We start from the raw sequence: 21899 nt of genomic DNA, 5'->3' as shown, positions 1-21899 counted from the left end.
ACCTGGAACCAAATATTGGTCGATTTGGTGTTTGGTTTGGTGTTTTTTTTGTGTTTTCATCAACATGTAGTTCTCTTGAAGTTGAAAAAAGAATTTGGTGTTTAATACTAGGTTGATATCACTGCTAAAGATGCTCTTATTATGGTAAAACCCATTGTCATGTAGAGATTTTTCATATAAAATTATATCAAAATCTCAACTAACATTTCACAATGGTTATACATCATGTCATAACAAACTTCAATGCAAAACATTTATTAAAAGTCACTCTCATATGGAAACATTTATTATCTTTGCGAGACTATCAAGCTTTGATGTTACTCCTTCATTGACGAGATTGAGAACCCTTAGCCCAATCGAAATCAATAAAATTAAAATACCCAAAGGGAAAAACTTTGAAATTGATGCAATGTTGCTGATTCATACATAAATAAGATAAATGCGAAATGGAAACAACATCTATGTCAAGTTTAACTTTATAATCCACAATAATCCAACAATGGTGAATTATGAATTAAGAAAGAAAGAATTTATAGCTATTGACAATAATCCAAGATTAATTAAGGGTTATTTAGACTTTGGTACCACTTTTTAGACCAATATTAGGAAATAGTACCATATTTCAAAAAAATTAGGAAATAGTATCACTTTTTTTCTTGACCGTCAATTGACCGAGTTGACCACGGTCAAACTGGCAGTATTTTCAATATGGCGACATTACTCCTCACGTGTTTTATCGAGTGAGCGAAGCGAATGATTTTGGGAGAATGGGGGCTATGCGAGACAAAAACCAACTTGGTTGGTTTCTGTCTGTCTGTCCTCATCTTCTCTCTTATTTTTTTTTTCGCCCACCTCTCTCTCTCCCCAATGATCACCCAACTCTCCTCCCTATGGACGCTTTGAGCTCCCCACTCCCACTGCCACGCAGTATACTAGTGTAATTAGGTTTTGGGTCACCCTAAATGAGTGCGACTGTGCGAACTTATTTGACCCGGCTACGCGCGTACGCCCTCCTCATTACGTCATCAGCAAGAAGAGTCACGTGCTTACGTGTCACATCCCGCCAGTGTTTCCACACTATCATGGACCTCTATATAAAGCCCAAACTAGTCCCGGTCATTTATTTTTTTTCCATTTATTAACGAGTGAAGAAAAAAGAGGTGAAGACTGAAAACGAGAGAAGAAGAAAGAGAAAGAATGGCCAATGGAATGTTGGAAAAAAAAACAGAGATAATCATCAAACCTCGAACGGATAAAAGAGAGTACAGAAGGATCGTTCTTCCTAATGCTCTTCAAGTTCTTCTCATTAGTGATCCTGAAACCGATAAGGTAAAATTTATTCTTATTTGATTGAAATACTTTTCAATTTGTTTGATTGATTGATTTAATTTAACACCAGGCTGCTGCTTCGATGAATGTTAGTGTTGGATATTATAGTGATCCTGAAGGTTTAGAAGGTCTTGCTCATTTTCTAGGTTAGTTTTGAATACTTTGTTTGATACTCTTTATGAATGATTGTGAACGTAACTTTAGTTTTAAGTTTAATTATTCAGTGAAATATATAGAAAAAAGAAAAGAGGAAGTTTATAACCGTGAACTTTTGCATATAATTGGCTAATGCTCTGGCGACCTGTACATATTGTTATCCACCACATGTCTATGCTTGAAAAAAAGTTATTTCGATACAGCTTAAGGGTTTTTGCCCATGTATGACAATTTACCCTGGTTATTGGTTAGAGTGGACTTCTTTCTTTATTGATTTTTGGAGAACTTTATTCCGACCTTTGCGTATTTCAAACTGTTTTTCAGAGCATATGCTGTTTTATGCTAGTGAAAAATATCCTTTGGAAGACAGTTATTCCAAGTACATTACAGAGGTATTCACCATGTTCTTTTAATTATTATTGTTAATACTGTCATTATGGTTGTTACTATTATTTATTATCTTTAATTGTAAGTACAATTATAATTATCAGTGCTATTATTATTATTATTATTAAAATAATATTATTATTTATATTTATTGTCTTATGGTGTCGGTATTATCGTTGACGCATTATTTGTGAGTGTATTTTTTGGTATTATCGTATTATTATTGACTTATTATTTGTGAGTGTTGCTCAGCATGGAGGCTCTACAAATGCTTTTACCTCTTCCGAGCAGACAAACTATTATTTTGACATCAATCCAAATAGTTTTGAGGAAGCTCTGGATAGGTTTGTTGATGTTTATATCTGGTTAAATTTTGTGGGCATTTGTTCATTAGACAAGTTTTAAAATTACTTAAATCTTTGATGCTTGCATGTGGTTTGAGATGCAGATTTTCACAATTCTTCATCAAACCCTTAATGTCTTCTGATGCCACCATGAGGGAAATAAAAGCCGTCGACTCTGGTGAGTGGCTGTTTCGGAGCTTGTTTCCTGCAGTGTTTCACTTGTACAGTTGTACTCCTGCTAAATTTAATTTCGAGACAATACTAACATTTTCTTCTTCACACTTATCCAGAGAACCAAAAAAATTTGTTGTCTGATGGTTGGCGGATGTCACAGGTATTAACTCAGTCGCTCTACATATGCAGTTTGTGTGATATAGTATTATAGTATAGTCTGTCATCATATTGCAAGTGAGTGCTTTATTTCTAAATGCCTAGGGTTGATATAGTATTTAAATCTATTAATTGGGCAAGTAATAGAGTTTGTGTACTGAATTTTTTATTTTTTATTTTGGTAGAGGTACTGTTTGAACTCTCTCTCTCTCTCTCTCTCTCTCTCTCCTCCTCCTCCTCCTCTTTACCTCAATTTAATGCAGTGCTGTTTTGAATAGGTAAAAGTACTCCCTTCTAACTGTATTTTGCATTTGATTGTTCATTGTTACAGCTCCAGAAACATCTATCTGCAGAGGCCCACCCTTATCATAAATTCAGTACAGGTAGCCATTTGAAACCCTTTTTTTTTTTTGGTATAATTATTGTTCATTAATGATCACAAGCAATCAAGCATTTCACATTAGGATGCACAAAGATGGTTGGTGGGTGCCTTATAAAAACTAGAATAAGCAATCAAGCATGTTATTTTAATTTCAAAACTTATTATTTCCTACTGTTGTGTGCTAACTTTCTGTCCATCTGTGTAGGAAATTGGGATACGTTGGAGGTTCGTCCAAAGGAAAAAGGGATAGATACAAGAGACAGACTTATTAAGTTCTATGAAGAAAACTATTCAGCTAACCTTATGCATCTAGTTGTGTATGGGAAAGGTAAGTTGATTACTTTTTTGTTCATTAAGTATGTACTGCACTAGAATATGGATGTTATTTGTTAGAGATTATGTTGACTTATATATGAATTGGTAACTGCAGAGAGCCTTAATGAAATGCAAAGCTTGGTGGGTTGCAAGTTCCAGGATATTAGTAATGCGGATAGGAATTGCTTTCATTGTCCAGGGCAGCCTTGCATGCCCGAACATCTTCAGGTATGAATAGCTAATAGTTATATACTATCTCAATTGGCCAAAAAGTAGGTACATATATCAACAGCTAAAGAACAAAAGTAAGAAGAATGAATAGTACATGTTTTTGTTGCTTCTGTAACCTGCTTTTCGGAACTTCATTGACTATGATAAAGTGATAAACATATAACTAAGTACACATCAAGGGTGGGGCTTGTGATTGGAGAGAGACTTATCCTTGGAGGAGGTTATTATTGTGATTGAGGAGTTGTGTTCCACTGAGTGATGTGATGAGTGGAGTAAAGGGAATCTCCATTTGGTACTTTTGTCCTTAGACGGGACTCCGTGTTGTGTTCTTCTGTTGTCCACACTCCACACTTGATACGTGCTTAGTTCTGTGTTTATTTGTATTCTCCTTGTTTTTCTTTTATTATTCATAGTCCATATCGTTGTATTTTTGTGGGATACCTCATCCTACTGTAGGATTTCTCATCTTACAATCTTTCTCTCCAGTTGATGTTAATAAAATATACAATGAGTTTACCGCTAAAGAAAAGAACAAAAAAAATGAGCCGAAAGTTTTAGTTTTTCTCACTTTTGTTTCTGTTACATAATTTCAGATTATTGTAAAAGCTGTCCCAGTAAAGCAAGGTCACAAATTGAGAGTCATATGGCCAATCACGCCAAGTATCCGCCACTACAAAGAATCTCCTTGTAGGTATCTTGGCCACCTCATTGGCCATGAAGGAGAGGGGTCTCTGTTTTACGTACTGAAAAAATTAGGTGGGTTCTGCATATATCTCTGTACTGTTTGCCGTATTTTGCGTCTTACACTATTGGGTTACCTCAAGTTGTATCTTTAAGTTTGGGCTTTGATAGGCGTTTCTTTTGTTTGTTGTAATAATGTCCACTGTAATTAAGGATTACTTGAGCTAGCTCAAGCTTGGTGATTATGTGCATGTGTATCCCTCTGTAAAATCATGGGTGTGTTTCCATGTTTAGCTTGTAGCAATACTAGATTACATGCTAAATATGGTATTACACATGATTTTACACCCTTCCCCCTTACCACTACCTCGGATCATCTATGTATTAGAAAAAAGTTATAGACCTCTAAGGTCTAATTGATTTTGAGGCTTACAAACTATCAGCTGAAACTTTAGGCGGTTCGCTTGATGTCGCAATGCCCAAAAGACCTAGGGACTTATAATTAGGGCAATGTTTGGAATTTGTAAGAAGGCCTTTTGTTTATAAATGTTGAGGCTACTCAAGCCTCCTTCGTTTATTTAAGTGTTAATTTGGTAAACCGTCTAAATTTGAATATTTCTTCACACTTGCAGGGTGGGCTACGAGTTTATCTGCTGGTGAAGGCGATTGGACTTACGAGTTTTCTTTCTTTAAAGTTTCTATTGATCTTACTGATGCTGGCCATGGTTTGTTCCTTCATTGATAATTGGCTTTGTGTTACATGCCCTCGCACTCCAGTTCTTTCTATTATATACATGAATATATTATTCGTTTTTTGGATTTGTAGGCCATCTTTTTTTTGTGATATTTTGGATGTAAATTATGTATTTCCCCAACTCAATTGCAGATCATATGGAAGATATTGTTGGATTATTGTTCAAATACGTACTTCTCTTACAACAATCTGGTGTAAAGGAATGGATTTTTGACGAGGTATCTGATATTTTGAATTACTTTCATGCTTGTAATATATTCATCCTGTCTAAAAAGCGCTAGGCAATGGATAACACCTAGCAATAGGGCATCCACGCGGGCTAGGCGCTAGGCAATTTCTTTTAATATATATATAAAAGGGTTTACTAGTATTACACCCCCACTAGATGAGCTAATTAGGATTCTCCACACCCCCTCCTCACTAGATGGGAAATTAGGGTCTCCCCCCAAATACACTGAAAAAAACACACAGTCAACCCAATTTGATTTTTTTTTTTTGTGTGTACTTGGGGGGAGACCCTAGTTTCCCATCTAGTGGGGGTGAAATCCTAATTGGCTCATCTAGTGGGGTGTAATACTAGTTAACCCTATAATAAAATTTATATAATTTTTGTAAAAGAATGAAGAACTCAAACTTTACTTTGCATAAGTGTTCACCAACCAAATGTTCCCGATAGTTTAAAGGTCAAACACAAACAAAAATCCTTCTTAAAATGACATAAGAGTTCTTCAACCAGACATTTCCCATAAATCACACACGACATAAGAGTTCTTATCTCTGTTTTACATTTGTTAATAGTAACTACTAATTTTCTTAGTTATTATTTTACCTGTTATAGCATATCATCAACTTCTTCAAACTAATTTATGTACATCTCGGTACTTATATATTTTTTTGGGGGGTGGGGGGATTCTTTTTCTGGTATGAATTTGGTAAAGAGTTGTCAAGACATGTATGAGCTGTTTATATATATATGGGGAGGGATAGAGGATATATACATTAGTGCCTGTGATATTGTGCAAATTGATTATTTTTTCCCCCAGAATTCCCAACTCACATTTTCCTTTTGACAAAGCTTTCAGCCATATGTGAGACAGTTTTCCATTATCAGGACAAAGTCCGCCCCATTGATTATGTAGTCAATGTTGCATCCAATATGCAGGTATGTAAAATGGTAATATCAGAATAGAGGATTAGTTTGGATAAAAGTTTTCATTGCTAAGATGTACCTTTCTTCATTAAAATAAATATTGTTTACCGAGTAACACTTTGTTTAATGTACACATGTAATCCTGTTATCAAACACATGAATTATTTGCATTCTGGTGTTACATTTTCAGATATATCCCCCGGAAGATTGGCTAGTGGCATCGTCTTTGCCTTCAAAGTTCAGTCCAGAGACAGTCCAAATGATACTTGATGAGCTCAGTCCAAGCAATGTCAGGCAAGTTTATCAGTTCTACATAGTTTTTTTTTTTTTTTAATCTTTATGTCTTTATCACTGTTTTTAATTTCAAGCGGACAATTGTAGCAATGTAGCATGAATGTGATATATTTTAATACAGTTGCTGTAGCTGGGATTTATTTATTATTTATTATATCTGTTTTTTTAATTTAGTAATTTGTTAGTTTATTATGATAATATTTTTTTATTGATGGTTGGACTATGCATACAAGCAAAATGTAACTGAGTAATGAGGGAGAACGTAAACTATTTGTATGCTATAATGTTTTCCTTTTTTTGTACACCCTTTTGACACCCATTAGGGGCCCAGTAAGAGAAGCGTTGAGGTCTGTTTTAATAATTATTTTTTCCTAAAGATGATCTTATGTTGAGGATATCAATCCTCTTAATGTTTCTAACTACATTGAATGTAATCTAATTTAGTTTACAATTAATGGCTCTGAACTGGGCAACCGGCACCTATGAAGCACCGATACGTCCCTAAGGGTGAAGTATCCGTGTCCGATATGGATACGCCCCGATACGCGTCCGATACGTGTTGGATACGCGATTTGGAGTATCTGATTTTATAATTAATTTTTTAATTTCCGACACGCGGGGGACAGTAATCTCACACATACAAGAATTTTTTTTGGAACTTCAACAAAAAAAAAAAGTGAAATAAAATCCAAGTTAAGAAGAGATGCAAGAGAAGAAAGATGAAGTGAATCCAAGTTATACATGTAAGTTGTTGCTTAATGTGTTTGAATTGGTCATTTTATGAAGTAGAATTGCCATTTTAATTTGAATTTGGTGAAAAATGCTCAATTATATAATATTTATATATATATTATTCAAACGTGTCCATGACGTATCCGTGTCCTATATTTTTTGAAAAATGCCGTGTCCGCGTATCCGTGTCGTGTCGTATCCGTATCGGTATCCGTGCTTCCTAGACCGGCACATGTCAAAGTTTACTCTTGACAAAATATTTCATAAACTGAATGGTGGTGTAAACTATTGAAGTATAAACATATGAGAAGTGTGGATTTCTTTGCAAATGTTTTGAAGGCAGTATACGGTCAAAGCTGCGATGGTGATGTAGACCAAATTACTGTTTTGAATATTGAAATTGCTTGACCTTCCTTATTTATGCAAGTTTAATCATTGGTGGTGTTTTTGTCAGTAGTGGGAGTTATCTATTTTAAATCACCATAGTTATTTCTCTTAATGAAAGCAAGCTCATATCCACTTTCTGATATGCTTCCCTTGATTTATCTCAACTGTATAGTGTATACAGTTTCTCACTGTGAGCACTTTCTGTCCATCAGTCTCTATCGAGTGTGCCCAATTTTCCATGTGAACGTTGGCACTAGTAAAAGCAGCAACTCTGTTTTTTCAATATCATATATTGAACTTATAACTTGATTTGATTTGATCTTCGTTTGCCAGAATCTTTTGGGAATCACAGAAATTCGAAGGACATACAGACATGGTTGAACCATGGTATGGAACTGCATATACCATTCAGAAAATTACTGATTCCGTGATACAGGTTTGTCTTGGATTTGAAAATTAAATAACATATTTTTTGGTTCCTTGTTTCCTTTACATGTTTAACTTTGAGTTTTGCAACCTTTTTATCCAGTAGTATTTTAAGTGTCTATGTTTTGATTTTTCCAATACTTGCATCTTCGCAGCAATGGATTGTGAAAGCTCCTGATGAGCTTCTACATCTACCAGCACCTAATGTATTCATACCCACAGACTTATCACTTAAGGATGTGCAAGATAAGGTACAACCCAAGTTTTCGTACTAATATACTTTTACATAGTTTAGTTGTTATAAAGGTGTCCTTTTAAATGCCTTGGATGTTCTTTCCCTTTGAAGCAGGCTAAATTCCCAGTTCTATTGAGGCAATCATCATATTCAAGATTGTGGTACAAGCCTGATATAACGTTTTCTTCTCCGAAGGCATACGTTAATATTGATTTCATTTGTCCTTATGCAAGCCACTCACCTGAAGCAGTTGTTCTTACAGAAATTTTTGTGCGACTATTAATGGATTACTTGAATGAATATGGTAAGTCTTTAGAACAAAATATTCTACTCTCCTATCATTTTTCTCTCAACCCTTTTAATACCAACTCTCATACGAGTACATGAGTGCTTCTCTTTGCTTTGTATAAGATCAATTTAGGGTATTGTTGTAAACTAGAGCCATACCTTTTATAATGGAGGAGAAGTTTGCATGGATGTATGTAAAGTTATGGTATGTGTATAGTGCGTTTGACATGGCACACATTGTAAGGAGCAAATTGAATAAAAACAACTATGATGTACTTACTAAACCATGTGTGAGATGGTTGTTTCAGCCATATACTTTTTGTCTTTCACTGAAATTTTAACTAGAATCAGTCTGAATGTTAGTTTTTAAAGGTGGACCAATCATTTTAAAATGAAACAAATCCTTGTCTACTGTTCTCCCTGCTCTTCAAACCGAAGACCATCCGGTTTTGATGAACCCAGTCTTCTAAAGCAAATTGTTTCTATTAAATTGCTGAATGTGTTGTAGATCTTGTAAAAGTTTCCTTGATATTTCTTCATATTTCTTTGAAAATGGTTTTCAATGAGTGACATGTCGGTGCCAAGATGATCTGGAGTTGTTGTGTGTTTGCCATTGGGATGCACGTGCTTTCCCATGTTCAACCATGTCCTTTAGTATATTTTTTTGGGTTTTTGCAGACCTGCACCCCTATTTGAAAAAAGAATAATTTGGGAAATTAGACTTTCCCCCCAGACTCACTTGCCGTCTCGGTCAACGCATTTTGACTGTTATCTCGTGGTCAAGGCAGTTGAAATGTCTTGAATACCCTTTTCGTTGAAAAATTATCAAAATGACATTGGTTTTGCAATACCCAATTTAAACTAGAGAATGTATATGACACGTGTCAATATTTAATTACTCACATCTAACGGCCCACGACTCATTGATAATTAAGTCCTAAACCTTGAGTTCATCTTCCCCAACTAATTAAGCACTAATTTTGTTTGAAATCATTAAAAGTAACACTTTAATATGGGTAAAATAATGGTGGGTGTTCAAAATTTTGGAAGGTTATAAGTAATAAATATGCATAATGACTAATAAGAATGCGTATTAGTGTTTCTTAAGCTTAAGAGACATTAATGGAGATTATTCAATTGTAATGGCGATTTGGGGGGCATGTCTAATAACACATAACAGTGCAGTGGGGGGGGTCTAATTTATAATTTAAGATTTATTTTCTAATTGTCTTTTCTTGCTACCAATACCCCTCTTGTCGACATGTGTCCAATGTATTAAGTGTTTGTGACTGTTAGATTAGATAGGACGAGATGTTGACACGCGTCTTTTTCTTTCTCAAACATGAAAATGGGTATTGTATTGGGAAGTTAAGGGTTATTTTGGTAGTTTACAACGACAAGGGTATTCAAGACATTTCACCGCCTTGACCACGGAGATAACGGTCAAGATGCATTGACTGAGATGGCGAGTTAGTCTTTGGGGGGGTGGGGGGGGCAAGTCTAATTCTTTTTTCAAATGGGGGTGTAGGTTAAAAAACCCTACTTTTTTTTTCCATATTTCTCCAACAGTCGGGTAAAATGGTTGTTAACAATATGTTTTAAGACTCTCCATTGATTTATTTGTTTATTTATTAAATTTTTTTTGAGTATGTTTTGTTTTTGAAATGATGATTTGATTATATTTCTTGTGTCTTTCAGCCTATGATGCTCAAGTTGCTGGTCTCTATTATGGGATAAATCAAGCAGATACAGGCTTTCAGGTTCTTTTGCGCTACTTTTGATATTTGGAAGTTATACATAAAGCGTATTTATTGGTATGTACTTCATATTTAGTCAGATAGTGAAGTCAGTTTCTGGTTGTCCGTCTCGAGTTTAATTACTAAAGTCCTATTAGAAGGTTTTCATTTGTCTATTGTCACAGAGAACAATATATTTTAAGTTTTTGGGAAGTTGGTAAAAAGGGGAAATAAAAATAAAGAAAGAAGAAAAACTTCCATGCACATGTAATCTGCTAATAAAGTACTGACTGGTAAACCTTCACTGACGTCTAGAGATATTCAAATTCAATCATTAAGTTGAAAGATTTAATCGATCTAGGTAACTATGAACTTTTCTATTCGCTGAGATGCATGTTGGCTAAGCTTGCACTAAGATGTCTTCTTTTTCTTTTTGTCGTGGATAAAGACTCATTCTTGTTTTTAATAACTATTTGTTTCCCTTGTTAGGTGATTGTGCTTGGTTATAATCACAAATTGAGGATCTTAGTAGACACAGTGGTTGATCAAATTGCAGACTTTAAAGTAAAAGCGGATAGGTTTTATGTGATCAAGGTAATTGACAAGTTTATGATTGTTTTTTTGTAATAAGTAAAAGTTAATTTTATTGATAAACAGCTAGGCTATTTGCTATTAGTTCAGTACCCAACACAAGTAACCAAGGCTACTTGTGATAGCCCATACCCAAAAAACAAAACCGGAGAAGAGGTAAGACAAGATCGATGAACAGTCCACCCAAATAGTTCTTTATGCCATACCAGTTATGCACTTATGTTTGACATTTTTCTATGAAATTCCAATATAATTATTTAACAAATCTCAAAAAAGGAAAAAACCTTCTTGGTTGATATGGGATATGGGATGATTTCAGTCTCAATTTTTGAGACTTGTTTTGGTTGTATTGTTCTTATATTTTCTTACTTATCATACTTGTAGGCTCCCTTGGCCTACTTTGACTTTTATTAATGAGGACTTCACTTAATCTAGAAGAAACAAAACAGGTGAAAACCAGTTGAAATATTCACCTAATAAAGTTGTCTATGCGTAAATTTGTTGATGCATATGTTGTCTCTAATTTGTCTTGAAGAACTGGTAGAGCTACACATATTCATTCTCCAAACCCTTTGTTGAATAATTGTACCAGCTAGTATTATATATTCTTACAGCAAACCATGTAGATTTCTACCCTCATATTTAGATTTTCTTTTACATACCAGTTATTTCTACTTGGGATTTATCTGAGTATTTGTGCAAGTTCAAATGATGATTTGGTCCCTTTTATTGGAAATATCAAAGTTTTACCTCCTCAAAACATTTTTTCAGCTCTATGTCGCTTAATGTTAGAATAAGAGGGACCTAGAATTATATTGTAGTAGATATGATACCGAGACTGGGATATTTTTGTTACTGAGTTGATGGTTTTGTGACTAGAAATGATTTTTTATGACTTGTGAGATTTAATTGACTGAAATGTTTAGACATTGAAAATTATTAGTGGTTGAAGAAACACATCCAATGATCCAAGTATCTAACATAAAGAGCGAGTGCAACCATGTACACAAAATGTTTTTTGTAATGCTAATTTTCACCTTTTCCCCTGCGCATACATATTAGATATTAGTTAACACCGAATAGTCGCTTCCAACAAATGTTCTTATATTTAGGATGGATCTGAACTGATCTAATATTATTATGTTATTGTTAAGAAATGGTCTGGGAAGCGTTTTAGTAGTTATAAAGCATATCTCTTGTGGAAGAATGATGACTAACATTCTTCTTTATATGTCATGTTAATCAGGAGACTGTAAAAAAGGAATACCACAATTTAAAATTTCAACAACCATATCAGCAGGCTATGTACTACTGCTCCTTAATCCTAGAGGATCAGTCATGGCCTTGGACTGAGCAACTTGAAGTTCTTCCTCATCTTGAAGCTGATGATCTTGTGAAATTTTCGCCTCTCTTGCTCTCAAAGTCCTTCCTGGAATTTTATGTGGCAGGTTGACATTGTATAAGATATTTAATTATTTTGTTAAAGAATGTTTTGAAGCTGGCATCTAATTTTTCATTTTGTTGTTTTTATTCTATAATATTCTAGGAAACATGGAACCGAAAGAAGCGGAAGCAATGCTATGTCACATCGAAGATACTTTCTTTAAGGGACCCAAGCCCATATCCAGAGTGTTGTTTCCATCTGAGCATCTAACAAATAGGATAGTTAAGCTTGAAAAGGGCATATGCAACTTCTACCAGTGTCAAGTTTTGAATAAAGATGAAGAGAATTCTGCTTTAGTCCATTATGTTCAGGTATACAGATATATTGTATTCTCATTAGCCTGTGCTTTGTGTTAAAAGATGGGTTTTCTAGTCATTAAATCCAATTTATTTGTTTGTTGTACTCCTACAATTGGAAGATTTAGCTCCACCCTCATTTGCTTGATTATAATAAGTTTTATAATTATCAGGTTCACCGGGATGATTTTATGTTGAATGTGAAACTTCAGCTTTTTGCTCTTATTGCAAAACAACCAGCCTTTCATCAACTTCGATCGGTTGAGCAACTTGGATACATAACTGTGCTTATGCAAAGGTGTGTTGATTTTCCCTTTTTTCCGTAATTTATATTTATTTTGTAATGTCTCAACTTGGTATGATTTATGGATTTTGTTGAGATATTCGGTTTATCATGACTAGGTATAATTCTGGCATTCGAGGACTGCAGTTTATTGTCCAATCCACTGTGAAGGTACATGAAATGCCCCCATTTTTTTTAAATGAATTTTGGTTTTCCATAAAGCACTTTCTACAGTATAATTTGATTGGCAGGATCCAGGACATATTAATATGAGGGTTGAAGCCTTCCTCAAGGATTTTGAGACTAAACTTTATGAGCTGAGTGACAATGAATTCAGAGTGAGTTTTTATTCAGAATTTTGCATTTTTTTACCTTTGAAATTGTTATGGTGTTAATTCTAGCTGTAATTCCAAGTGTTTAAGCGTACAAAAACATATATGCCGAATGTTATTTGGACTTGTTCTGATTATATTCGACAATCAAAATTACATTGACAATATTTACGACCTCTCGAGTCTTGACAACCTGAAATATGACGACACATGCTTTCCAAATGTTGAATTGTTATGCGGATCTTTCACATTCCATTTTGTAAGTGAGTTTCTATTTTTCATCTTGGCAATTCTAAAAATTTCACAAAATTTTTCTTGGATATACTGGCTCAGCTTGTAAAATGACGCACTAAATTAATTATGTAAAGTGAGTTCCATTTTATGAGAGGTCCAATTAATTTTCCTTGGATATGTATATTTTGGTCTAATAGTATTCCTGTACCTGCGCTTAGATCTTAGCTTTTGATTGACATATTGATGTTCAACCTATTTCAAATTATAGATACTAAGTTGGTATATTTATATTCAAACAGAGCAATGTAAATGCCCTAATTGATATGAAGCTCGAGAAGCCTAAGAATTTAAGGGAAGAATCATCATTTTACTGGAGGGAAATTGCTGATGGTACTCTAAAGTTTGATCGGAAAGATGCTGAGGTATGCATTTTTCTTTTTTGAAACTTCTCTTTCAAGAGTATGTATTTCATTTTTGAAATTACTTTTCCTTTACTTTATATGGTAACCATATCATACTATGTTCTACTTCCCATACTGGTACGTGGTACCAGCCCATAACATAGTACTATATATATGGTCTTGAAGATTCTGCTGTTTTCAATTAGCAAAGCTAAAATGGTATGCTATATTCTAGGATGATTAATCATCTACACCGTAATCATGTTGAGAAGAAAGATAGGCCCAAGTTTGTTCATTGTGATTTTTGAAATAATAATGGCTTAGTCCCACCGAGCCAAAACGGAAGAATTGCCTCCATAGACGACATGACAATGCTCAATATACAATGCTCTGAAGCTATTTAACTTAGTTTTGGTATAAAAGCAGTACCCTGTTTAAAATGGTTTAGACTTTTAGTTCTATCTTCAATATCTCATCTTACTTTCTCTCTTAACTTTTCACTTGAAACTGACTTGGCAATGGAGCAGGTTGCAGCATTGAAGTGTCTAACGAAAGAGGACTTGATAAGTTTCTTCGAGGAACATGTCAAAGTGGACACACCTCATAGAAAGACACTTGCTATACAAGTCTATGGTAGCTTACATTCTAGTGAATACAAGGCAGCAAAAAGTGAAACCCCTCTGTCTGTCCAAATCAATGACATTTTCAGCTTCAGAAGATCACAGTCTCTTTATGGTTCTTTCAAAGGAGGTCTTGGTCACACGAAACTATAGTTTTCAAATCTGTCGTGGTGAAGGTGACAGGATGAGAGATTCATTTATTTTAGAAGAAGTGGCTTCTAAAATGCCCTCACCATTTGTTGGACCCACATACAACATTTGATTATACATACAAGAAATAATGCCCCTCAGCGTTTGCTGAACCATGTGGAAACTGGTGGTCCTACATTGGACAATGCCTGGTTTGAAGTCGTTGCTTTTTTCATTTTGCTGGAAGAAGTCATTGCTCACTCCCATTGAATTTGTGTATTGTTTATAGGCTAAATGTAAAATTGATTATTCAGAAATTGTGAGATCTTAAGGCGTTGCTCACAGAATCTGATCATTTAGTATTCCTATTGAAATGAAATTTGTGTTTTTCCCTTGAACTGTTTATATTCAACTTCTAAATTATGGTCGTTGGTTCTTTGATTTTCAAATTCGTAAGGCAAGGTCCAGTTTGGAATTTGGATTAGTTAATTTAGAAACATATCCAGGTAAATTCATAATAGGGGATGGTTATAGACTTCACCGCTAAATACAATGAATTAGAAACTGATTTTTGTTAGAGATGTTCTTCACACAATAGAGATCATTTTCACAAAAAATCAGTTCATTTGAAGATATCCAACCTCGTCAAAAATTGTTTAGAATGTAATAATGAAATTACGGCTTAGATTTTTTAATTTTATAAATTTTTTTGATCCGGTTAAATATATTCAATTGAGGTGATTTTTTGTGATGATGTTCTCCATCTCCACAAAAAATTAGTTCTCAATTTATCTTGTAAGTTATTTTTAGTAGTGGAATAACTTTATAGTCATTATAAAGTGGAGTTCATATAACCATTCTCTTCATAATATAAATATATATGATTACGGAATCCAACCCCTTGCTTGACCAGCAAAATGTTATAAGTTTATTGGTGGGTAGAAAATGTTTGGGATCATCAACCACAATATTTTTCGACAAAGTTGAGATGATTATTTCGGACAAAATTCACCGATTAACTGATTAATTGCATATTGCTCCTTGACCGATTAACTCCAAAAACTGATCTCAACTACTTAGTGGGTGTTTGGTTCTCATTTTTTCTCATTTTTTCTTTAAAAATATTTTTATGAAAAAGTATTTATTCTAAAAACAGTTTTTCAATAAATATGTTTGGTTGTGATTTTTCTTAAAAGCTAATTTATAAAATCAGATTTCACGCTATGTTTATCGATATATTTTGGCATATCGTGGAATAAATCACTCAAGTCTAAAACATCCTTGGAGTTTATTTGAGCTTTTCTTGAAAAAAAAGTTTTTAAATTGAAAACATTTTAAAATTATCATTTTTTGTTTTGGAAAAATGTTTTTGAATGAAAAACTATTTTTTTTTAAATAGAAACCAAACATATTTATTTTTTCAAAAAATATTTTTTCACTAATAAACACTTTTTGGCAATAAATAAATAGGATCCAAACACCCCCTTAGGTTTTATCAACCTAAAACTAAAGTTAATCACCAAAACACTAACACGAAGTTTTTTCTGAGTTCCTTGAAATGAAGAAGAGACTGTTGCTCCCAGGGCCATTGAATTTCTAATAGCTAAGGAAAACTTCTTTCACAAATCCTTGTCCTAGAATCCCAATAGGTGTGGGCATTAAGTGTTGGCCATGGTATATAATCTCTTGGACCACAGGGACAGGCATGGCCTCCAAATACACATTTAAGGAGACTCCAGAGTCATTCTAAGTACCAAAGACTTGAACGTATGTCAACGTAGTTTAGCTAGTCAAGAATCTTATAAAGCGAAGTACTGATTAAGACGGGGCTGAAAGAGGAAAGGCATGGGTCATGGGGCATGGCTTCTCTCACCCCTAAAATATTAATATAGGTGAGGAGGAGGGGGAGTGGGGGACCAGATGAGTTTGAGGACTATATACAGCATTTGAGTGGTGGGCTCTTTGTTGGGCTCTTCCACAGCACCAAGTACTTGGTTGTTTGGACCTTTGGAGAGACAAAAGGAGGTTTGTAGGTGTGTGATTCTCAACTTTTCAATGCAAACTCTTCCTTTTGACTTTCTTTTACGTCTTTCTGATTCTTTTTTTATATATGTTTTTTGGTTTTTCTCCTCTTTACTTCACCACTTTATGTTCAATTTTCTTTTACCCTCTTTAGAAAATGGAAGGACTTGGAGATGTACATGTACCCAGTGAAAAGAAAAGTAGGTTTGAGAGAATTTGTGTCTTCTGTGGAAGTAGAGCTGGGTATAAGTCTACATTCAGTGATGCTGCTCTTGAACTCGGCAAACAGCTGGTAGTAAATATATTGGAAGTGACATAATGCCATATTTTCTTTTTTAGCACTTTTGCTTTTGGAACTACTGGCTCATATTGATTGTATATTCCTTTTTTGTTATTAGGTTGAGAGAAAAATCGATTTGATCTATGGTGGGGGTAGTGCTGGTCTAATGGGCTTAATATCACAGACAGTTTATCATGGTGGTTGCCATGTTCTTGGGTATTCTTTCATGCCTTCTTGTTTTGATAGTATGCACGAATGGTAGGGAAGTCATGCTTTAATTGCAAGAAAAAAACTTTTAATACCTGATTTATCTGGCTTGTAGGATTATCCCCAAGGCTCTCTTACCACATGAGGTATATATAATCTTATCCTGAAGTCCTCATTTTACCGTGTTTCATAACTATGTAGTATATCTTTTAAGTAAGGAGCCTATTGCAGATATCAGGAACAACCATTGGAGAAACAAAAACAGTTGCAGACATGCATGAAAGAAAGTCAGAAATGGCGAAATATGCTAATGCTTTTATTGCCCTTCCTGGTAAGATACTAATTAGTTCAGGTTCAGCCAATGCTTCTACGTTAATGATACGTTCACTACTCTCCTTCTATTTGTTTGCCATATTCATCTTGTTTAGGTGGCTATGGAACTATGGAAGAATTACTAGAGATGATAACATGGGCACAACTAGGAATTCATGAAAAACCAGTAAGTCAGAAAAATTCATCATATGATAATCCATTGCCTTTTTTTCTCTAAATAAAAGCTTTTTCTTTTTCTTATTTCATTGACTTATTGATTTGTTTCGCAATAGGTGGGATTACTTAATGTAGATGGATATTACAATAGTTTACTTGCGTTATTTGACAAAGGAGTGGAAGAAGGTTTCATTGAGGATTCAGCTAGACAAATTGTAGTCTCAGCAAATACACCAGCAGAACTAATCCAGAAAATGGAGGTAAATAAAAGACAAAGAGAAGGAAAATAAAATAAAAATTAGAAAGGAAGGCCATAGAAGCAGTCATACACAGATTGTTATAGTAGTGAATGATTAGTGGTTATGTTTTATTAATGTGTTAAAGATACACATCACGTAGGTCAATACATACTTAATCTTACTTTAAGGAAAAAAATGATCTGTAAGATTATAAAGCTTGCTTGTTGAATTATTGGATTGGATTACACAATAAAGTTGCAGGGAAAAGTAGAGAATGAGTTGTTTATGTTATGATTGTTATTTTGTAGGAATATGCACCTGTCCATCAGAAGGTGGCGCCCAGCCAAAGTTGGGAAGTGGACCAATTATTGGAGTCTAGTTCAAGTGGAAACCCCCGTTAGATTGCATAGAGATCCGAGTATCCGACTCATTCAAATTGTTCATATTTAACATATCTATTGTAGGCTTTGCAGTTGAGAGAGTACTGACAGAAAGATATCCAGACTCACTCTGTTTTTTTATTCGTCTGATTGTCTCTCTTGTTTAGACAAATTACTAACAAGAGAAAGACTTAAATAGGTGTTGATTGAAAGAAGACTTCAAGCTGTGCGATCGTGGATCGTGGATCAGTGGATATGAAACATGAAAGTAGTTTCATTATCGAAAAAAAAAGAGAGGATATGACAGTAGGTCTGTACTTATATTGAAATTGCAAGTGCATATTAGGATTTTTTTTCTTGATGCAATGAAAATGGCATTGTTTGATAAATATGGTGTACCACTCTGAGGCATCGAATGTTGAGGTGCCATTTCGGCTATTCTAAATGTTAAAGTTTTTCATACTCGGTTATTGACTTATTCCTTAGAAGAGTAGCTTAATATGAAGCGAGTTGTTATATACAACTTATCATAGAAATGAGGTCCCATGAATTTTCTATATTACTTCCCATAACTCATTCTAGAATTGCACAGGAAATAAGATGGGTTTTTCTAATACTTCAATTCCTCCGCTCTCATTGTGAAATGGCTGAGCAGGTAATTTCTATATGACCTCCACAACGTGTTTTAGTGAGAGGTTTGACAGAAGAGTTGAATTTAAAAACTGAATAGAAAACTTGCTGTGCTAGGTTGAGCTGAGCAGGTAAGTGTTATAAATAAACTCCCTCTTCCTTTTTGGGATAGGAACTGCTCAAAGGTGGTCCATATAGTCTCTTCCTTTTTGGGTGTGGGGCAATCCATTTGTTGGGTATTTATTTGTGGACGGGGTCTTTGGATTTTGTTTAGTTTGATCAGGGTCCTCAGTAGTTTAGGCCCCACAATAACATCAACATTTTTGTTTCTTCTGGTTTTTCAACTCCTTCGCTGGCTAAAAACTAATCACTAAAATGTTCTGGTTACCTAAGATACAAGTCTTCGGAATTCTTGTAAATAACAGCAAGTCCAATAGAAGGTAGCTATAATGGATTTCTAAAAAGTGCCACATAGTTATTTTAGGCTTAGTCCAATCCTATCTTCTTAAAAGTAGAGCTAAAGTCAACATATTTTACTTTCTATCATTAATTTTTATGCATATATACAAAAGATTTTACACTCTATTATTATTTTACTCTCTATATATAAAAAGTAAAATAAGGATAGAGAGTAAAATTTTTTGTATATATATAGAGGGAATTAATAATAGAGAGTAAAATATGCTGACTTTAGCTCTGCTTTAAAGGGGATAGAGAGCCATTGGACTCAGCCTTAGCAGCCCCAGTCAAATTTGACAACCCAAATTTGAAAAACCAGTCCAATAGAGATTTTTAACAGCTGTTAAGTTCGGGATATTAACGGCAGAGTTTCTGCCGTCTATACGTTAAATTGCAACAGACGGCACAACACTCCAGACACTATAATGCACGAAACTTTTCTTCTCAATTCACTTATTCAATTCCTCAATCCCTCATTCTTCTTCTCTTCTCACTTTCAAAAACCAAAAACAAAAACAATTCACTCCTTCATTACTCAATCCCTCACTACCAAAAACAAACTCGAAAAACTCCTCTTCTCTCCTCACTCCTTCATTCCTCAATCTCCGTTTTTGTATTCAATACTCATAAGTTTCACTCTCTTATTGAAATTCGAGTTTAGAAATGTTAATTGTGATTGAATTGAATTGAATTGTGATTGAATTGATTTTAGAATTTAATTGAATGTTGATTTTAGAATTGCAAATTCAATTTTAGAATTGAATTGAATGTTGATTTTAGAATTGAATTGAATTGTGATTGAATAGAATAGAATTGAATTGAATTAGAATATTAGAATTTATGAATGTTAGTTTGAAATTGTGTGCTTTGGTTAAGTTGAAATTATAAAGAGGATATTGTTGATTGAATTACAGGTACCACGAAAAATGAGTAACAAGGGTAACCGAATTTTCGGTCGAAAATCAGTTAGTAGATTGACACAAGAGTCGACGTCAGCGCTAAACGTTGATGAGGATCAAAACGTTGATGATCGAAGTCTATAATTTACAAAACCATCTAATAATTGAATTTCCGGACCTAGTCGATCCACTAACACATGCTACATTGGCTAGAAACCCGAAAACTCATATCTCTCATCATGTAAATATGGTAAGTATTTGATCGGTTCAATTTGATTTCTTTAACATCATAATTTGTATTTTCTTTAATTTTAATGAATAAATATTTTGAATAAATATGTTTAGGGAGGGGAGGGGGGGAGATGAAATTGCGGTGTTGTTAGGCATCCGTAAATAATTGGTGGAAGATAATGGTTGCCAAAGGAGATTGTTTTAAAGGCATAAGAAATGAAATTTTACAATCTCCGTTTGGGTTATTGTTTCGATGTGATTATCAAAACGCCGATCGTAGTTTTATATACGCTTTGATCGAGCGGTGGTGGGACACAACTCACACTTTCCACTTTCCACAAGGCGAGATAGGCATCACTCCAATAGATGTTACTATGCTCACGGGAATGAGCGTAGAAAGGGAAAAAGTCGTTACGTTTGGAGAAGGTTGGTTCGTGACTTTTGATTATGCACATAAAAAATGGCCGAATATAAGGCCGAGCATTGGGCTAAAGGGGGTATCAAACCCTCCTTTTTTGTGAATGAGTTCATGGAGAAGACGAAAAGAGAGTGACGAAGGTTGGTGCCCGACGGGTATAGATCGGGAGAGATATTTGAGAACATTCTATTTTTACTTAATCACGCAGTGTTTCTTCCACACGGGTGATAGTTCACTAGAATTATGTTGGATAGAGTGTTTGGTTTGGTTATTATGATTGGGGTGGTGCTATGTTTGGAGCTTTGATTTACGTGTTGGATCAAGCGTGCCGAGTCACAGCTAATGTTGCGAATGGTCAATGTGGTGGTTTCACCCCTCTTTTACAAGTAAGTTTTAAATTTTTAGTATTACAATTTTATGATAGTATTATAATTTTTAAATTATGTACAAGTTTGATTTTGATATTTGTTTTTATGATAGTATTGGTGGCATGAGTACGTACCTACCATACCATGACTCCTCTTTTGAGATCGAACATAGACCGTGATATCGTCCTACGGATTAGAGCATGGATGAATGACTTTAAAGATTGCCGAACTAGTCAAGAACGCCACAACATTCACTTAGATCGTAACCAAATCGAGACTAAGTCGGCATTGCCGATACAGTGGACACCATGGTTTCATACTCGATATATGAAATTAAATGTTGATGATGTGGAGGGAGATACCATATATGATGTTTGGTTACGTGAGGCGATTAATCGTGTACGTCGTTCGTATAATCTTACAATGCGCTGAATCATCTTTGAGTTTGGAGGTATCATCGTGTGGTACCTGGGCGATAGGTGTTGCCACCAAATCGTTGGGACACCTTTCATCCCACATCCTCCTCCGGAGAATATGTGCTCATTGGGAAGAGCAGTCAGTAGAAGTCCTATCTTAGAATGTATGAAGACTTATGACCACAAGCTTCTCTATATTTATATGTGAATGGTGACTACGATAGTTACTGGGATCGCGTCTCAAGGGGTCCCATATTGCTTGCTAACATGTACAGAGCTTCAAATATGGACTTTGTGGGACATAAGGCTATTAGAAGTGATTTGCGTATCCCACACCCTGCTGAGCCTTACTCTTCATCTCAAGGTCCTTACGA

The 21899-nt window shown here is 34.7% G+C and overlaps 2 protein-coding genes across 3 annotated transcripts; both read left to right on the top strand.

The window, feature by feature from the left end:
• Nucleotides 1-1130: 1130 nt before the first annotated feature.
• Nucleotides 1131-14885, top strand: LOC147485191 (Insulinase (Peptidase family M16) family protein). Of its 2 annotated transcripts, none has more exons than XM_086569703.1 (26): nt 1131-1329; nt 1400-1475; nt 1810-1877; nt 2125-2216; nt 2321-2394; nt 2507-2550; nt 2878-2929; nt 3134-3256; nt 3359-3471; nt 4068-4230; nt 4788-4880; nt 5042-5127; nt 5985-6071; nt 6250-6353; nt 7806-7908; nt 8054-8149; nt 8248-8437; nt 10120-10181; nt 10647-10751; nt 11995-12196; nt 12295-12503; nt 12662-12786; nt 12891-12942; nt 13023-13109; nt 13637-13759; nt 14266-14885. In XM_086569703.1, exons 1-26 carry the CDS (start codon nt 1198-1200, stop codon nt 14509-14511), a joined length of 2907 nt encoding a protein of 968 aa, XP_086425829.1. In that variant the 5' UTR covers nt 1131-1197; the 3' UTR covers nt 14512-14885. The 2 variants fall into 2 exon arrangements, with proteins under 2 accessions (XP_086425829.1, XP_086425828.1); XM_086569702.1 differs by having other exon boundaries at nt 8245-8437.
• Nucleotides 14886-16411: 1526 nt separating this feature from the next.
• On the top strand, nt 16412-18568 carry LOC147485190 (cytokinin riboside 5'-monophosphate phosphoribohydrolase LOG1-like). Its single transcript, XM_086569704.1, has 8 exons — nt 16412-16520; nt 16664-16801; nt 16908-17005; nt 17112-17142; nt 17228-17327; nt 17425-17495; nt 17602-17745; nt 18033-18568. The coding sequence occupies exons 2-8, from the start codon at nt 16667-16669 to the stop codon at nt 18123-18125; spliced, it is 672 nt and encodes a 223-aa protein (XP_086425830.1). The 5' UTR covers nt 16412-16520; nt 16664-16666; the 3' UTR covers nt 18126-18568.
• Nucleotides 18569-21899: the final 3331 nt, after the last annotated feature.

The sequence above is a fragment of the Coptis chinensis genome, chromosome 7, assembly GCF_015680905.1.
Source record: "Coptis chinensis isolate HL-2020 chromosome 7, ASM1568090v1, whole genome shotgun sequence".
NCBI classification, from domain to species: domain Eukaryota; kingdom Viridiplantae; phylum Streptophyta; class Magnoliopsida; order Ranunculales; family Ranunculaceae; genus Coptis; species Coptis chinensis.
Note: the sequence above shows the minus strand (reverse complement) of the source record. Positions and strands in the feature narration are given on the sequence as shown.